The sequence below is a fragment of the Trypanosoma rangeli genome, assembly GCF_003719475.1.
Source record: "Trypanosoma rangeli strain AM80 chromosome Unknown Tra_15.4_contig_00255, whole genome shotgun sequence".
Taxonomy (NCBI): Eukaryota; Euglenozoa; class Kinetoplastea; order Trypanosomatida; family Trypanosomatidae; genus Trypanosoma; species Trypanosoma rangeli.
Genome location: NW_021705997.1, coordinates 24,754 through 27,176, shown reverse-complemented (window position 1 = coordinate 27,176; position 2,423 = coordinate 24,754). Strand labels below are relative to the sequence as shown.

The following is a 2,423-nucleotide window of genomic DNA, read 5'->3' as shown; positions in this document are numbered from 1 at the left end:
TGGGGCAACTGGCTGCCCCTCCAAATCGCACATCGCACGCGATCCACATACAGCCGCCATCCAGCGCAAAACGGGTAGCCCACCGCCCAAATGAAGAAAGCGCGGCGGCATGGCGTCTGAGGCAAAGTAAAACAGTAGCCTTGCCGACAGCCCCCTCTAGGCAAGCGCCTCGGCATTGCGACAACAATCTCACGCGCCAAGCGATACTTCACCAAAGTTTCACCCCCCAAGGCCGCAGGCAGTGGGCCGCCTCAGGCGGCGTAGCTGCAGGTCGCTCCAAGGACCATGGCCGCTGGCGCATTGTCGCCTAGGTCTTGGCTCGGCGGGGCGGAGTTCTCCGAAGAGATCCTCCTGCCGGACAGAAAGAGACCGGCCGCGACTCTCAGCCGGGCTCATCCGAAAGAAGCGATGGGACTGCGGCCGGCTCGAGTCGATTTTATGCCGACCCGAGGCGGAGGCGTCTCCGCACTCCTTCGGGATGGAATCAGCGTTGTTGCGACGGGCGCCCGCGCCAAACCAAAGCGCTGAAAAGAATTTGGTCCAAAAAAGCTCGTGCTTGCTTGCGGCGAAATGGGCCTCCAAAAATACACAAACCATAATTGCCTCTTGTGCAACCACTTCTCGTGGGAATCTGCTTACCCCGCTTGGGCCTGCCAGCGTTTCTCTACACGACCTGGAGGGCCAGGCCTGGATCCAATTCCAAACTTCGTGCAGCTGCAAAATCTGCACTGGTTGAATCCTCGGAGCGAAAGATGCCGCTGCACTTCGGCAGGCATATCTGTTGGGCGGGAAATGTACCGGTTTTATCCCGGGCCTCATGAAAACAGCAACATTCAAATGCAGCCTGCTTTCGCTGCAAACCAACAACAGATCGAAGAGGCTAATTGCTGGCTCTCAGCTTTCCTCCCCGTGAGGCGCCGAAGTCTGGCGCCATGCTGAGGGATCCGCGACATCCCCGAGCCTCACTGAAGAGGCCTTCCCGCACGGCTTTCGCTGACCGGCTGGGTTTCCTCTGGCCAATCGGCCGGGCAGAAGAAACGTGTACATGCGCCGGCGGGCCAGCCGATACGAAGCAGTGGGCGGCGCTGGGCCGATGGCGGGGGCACGGCAGGTGAACCCATCTGCGGGTGCTTTGGTGGGCGCCTGAGCCGGTGGCCACCCATTGCTCCGCTGGGGCTTCTCAGGTGGCGGCGGGCTTTTTTCCCACCACCTTGCTGCAGCATGCTGCGGCCGTTGGTTAGAGTAGTAACGGTAAAAAAAAAGAGTAGGTGTCATCAAAAAAAATTGAGTGCCAAGGCAGCTCTATTTCTTAGTTAGAGTGTGGAGTGGGCTGCCTAAGGGTGCTGGATGCATCATTCCCTTTGAATTTGTTCCGAAGAGATTCTATCGTTGTGTAGAAAAGGCGCACGAGATGTGTGGAAGTTTTTTAGAGCAGGCAGCTGCAAAATTCCCCATGGTTCGCAACAGCGGGGGGTGTCTGAATCTGCAGGGTATAACGTTTGTAACTTTAATTTTCACAAATTTTTACGGACAGGTTTAACCAAATAAAAATCAAAAAGAAGTAGTACTGCGCTGTGGGGAGCGGGGCGTTTAACTTCTACAGTTACAAAAGCAGCAGCATCCCGCATCATCCTTCTGGATCGCCGTCGCGTGCTCTTCAAGGCGGTGGGAACCGCTCTCGGGCCTCCACTGAAATACGTTCCCCTGGCAGAAACGGCGGCAGCCCACCGTACTCAACACACCTCCGCACAGACATCTTCGTTTGTCACGAACGACCATGTTTACTGCTTCAAAATGTATTGAAACCCTAATCCTGCTCACGGAAAGCCGTGGGGGCTTAGCTCAGTGGTAGAGCATTGGATTCCAAATCCAGGGGTCGCAGGTTCAATCCCTGCAGTCCTCAACCTTTTTCCCTCATTCAGCCTTGCCGTCAAGTTCCTCCTCTTTTTCTACCACAGCAACGCTGCTTTAGCCATGTCGTGGGATCTTTTCCTTTGTGAGAAGGTGAAGGATAGAGGCGTACTTCTTTGTTTCTCTCATCATGGAATGCTTTCCCCCACACCGTTTCCCTGAGCTTTCCTAAGCGAACGACGCATGGTCCGCCCTTGGGCCACGCCAACGCGGCTTTTTTTTTTTTCAGTCCCGCCCGCCTTACTCTCCCCAGTGGTGTTTTACCCTGCCCGCCGCCAATCGCTTTCCGGCAGGGTAGAACACCACTGGGGAGAGCAAGGCGGAGAGAGGGCCAAGGCGCCCTCGCGCGCAGGCCACACGCGAGGTATGATGTTCAAAGTTCATGTAAACAAGCTGCCGTCTGCGTGTTTAGGCTGCGGCGATCGCGGTTGTGTCGACCTGCCCCCGTGGATCGTTTTTTTTTGCGTTGCTGTTTCACAGTGTTTTTTATTATTATTATACCTTTTGCTGCT

General features: G+C 55.7%; 3 protein-coding genes and 1 non-coding gene across 4 annotated transcripts in view; 1 reads left to right on the top strand and 3 right to left on the bottom strand.

Annotated features, from left to right (window-relative positions):
* Window positions 1–176, bottom strand: part of TraAM80_06751 (uncharacterized protein) — a gene marked incomplete at both ends in the record, with an annotated part of 438 nt that extends 262 nt beyond the window's left edge. Inside the window, one exon of the mRNA XM_029383582.1 lies at window positions 1–176. This exon is cut by the window's left edge and continues 262 nt beyond it. Within this exon, the coding sequence (XP_029236629.1) occupies window positions 1–176 (176 nt within the window).
* Window positions 177–219: 43 nt separating this feature from the next.
* On the bottom strand, window positions 220–819 carry TraAM80_06750 (uncharacterized protein; the record flags this gene model as incomplete). The annotated part of the gene is made up of 1 exon (XM_029383581.1): window positions 220–819. The coding sequence occupies one exon, from the start codon at window positions 817–819 to the stop codon at window positions 220–222; it is 600 nt and encodes a 199-aa protein (XP_029236628.1).
* Window positions 820–894: 75 nt separating this feature from the next.
* Window positions 895–1,275, bottom strand: TraAM80_06749 (uncharacterized protein; the record flags this gene model as incomplete). Its single annotated transcript, XM_029383580.1, has 1 exon — window positions 895–1,275. One exon carries the CDS (start codon window positions 1,273–1,275, stop codon window positions 895–897), a length of 381 nt encoding a protein of 126 aa, XP_029236627.1.
* A 556-nt stretch (window positions 1,276–1,831) lies between these two features.
* TraAM80_06748 lies at window positions 1,832–1,903 on the top strand. Its single transcript has one exon. It is a non-coding gene; the product is annotated as a tRNA-Trp (tRNA).
* The last annotated feature ends 520 nt before the right edge of the window (window positions 1,904–2,423 follow it).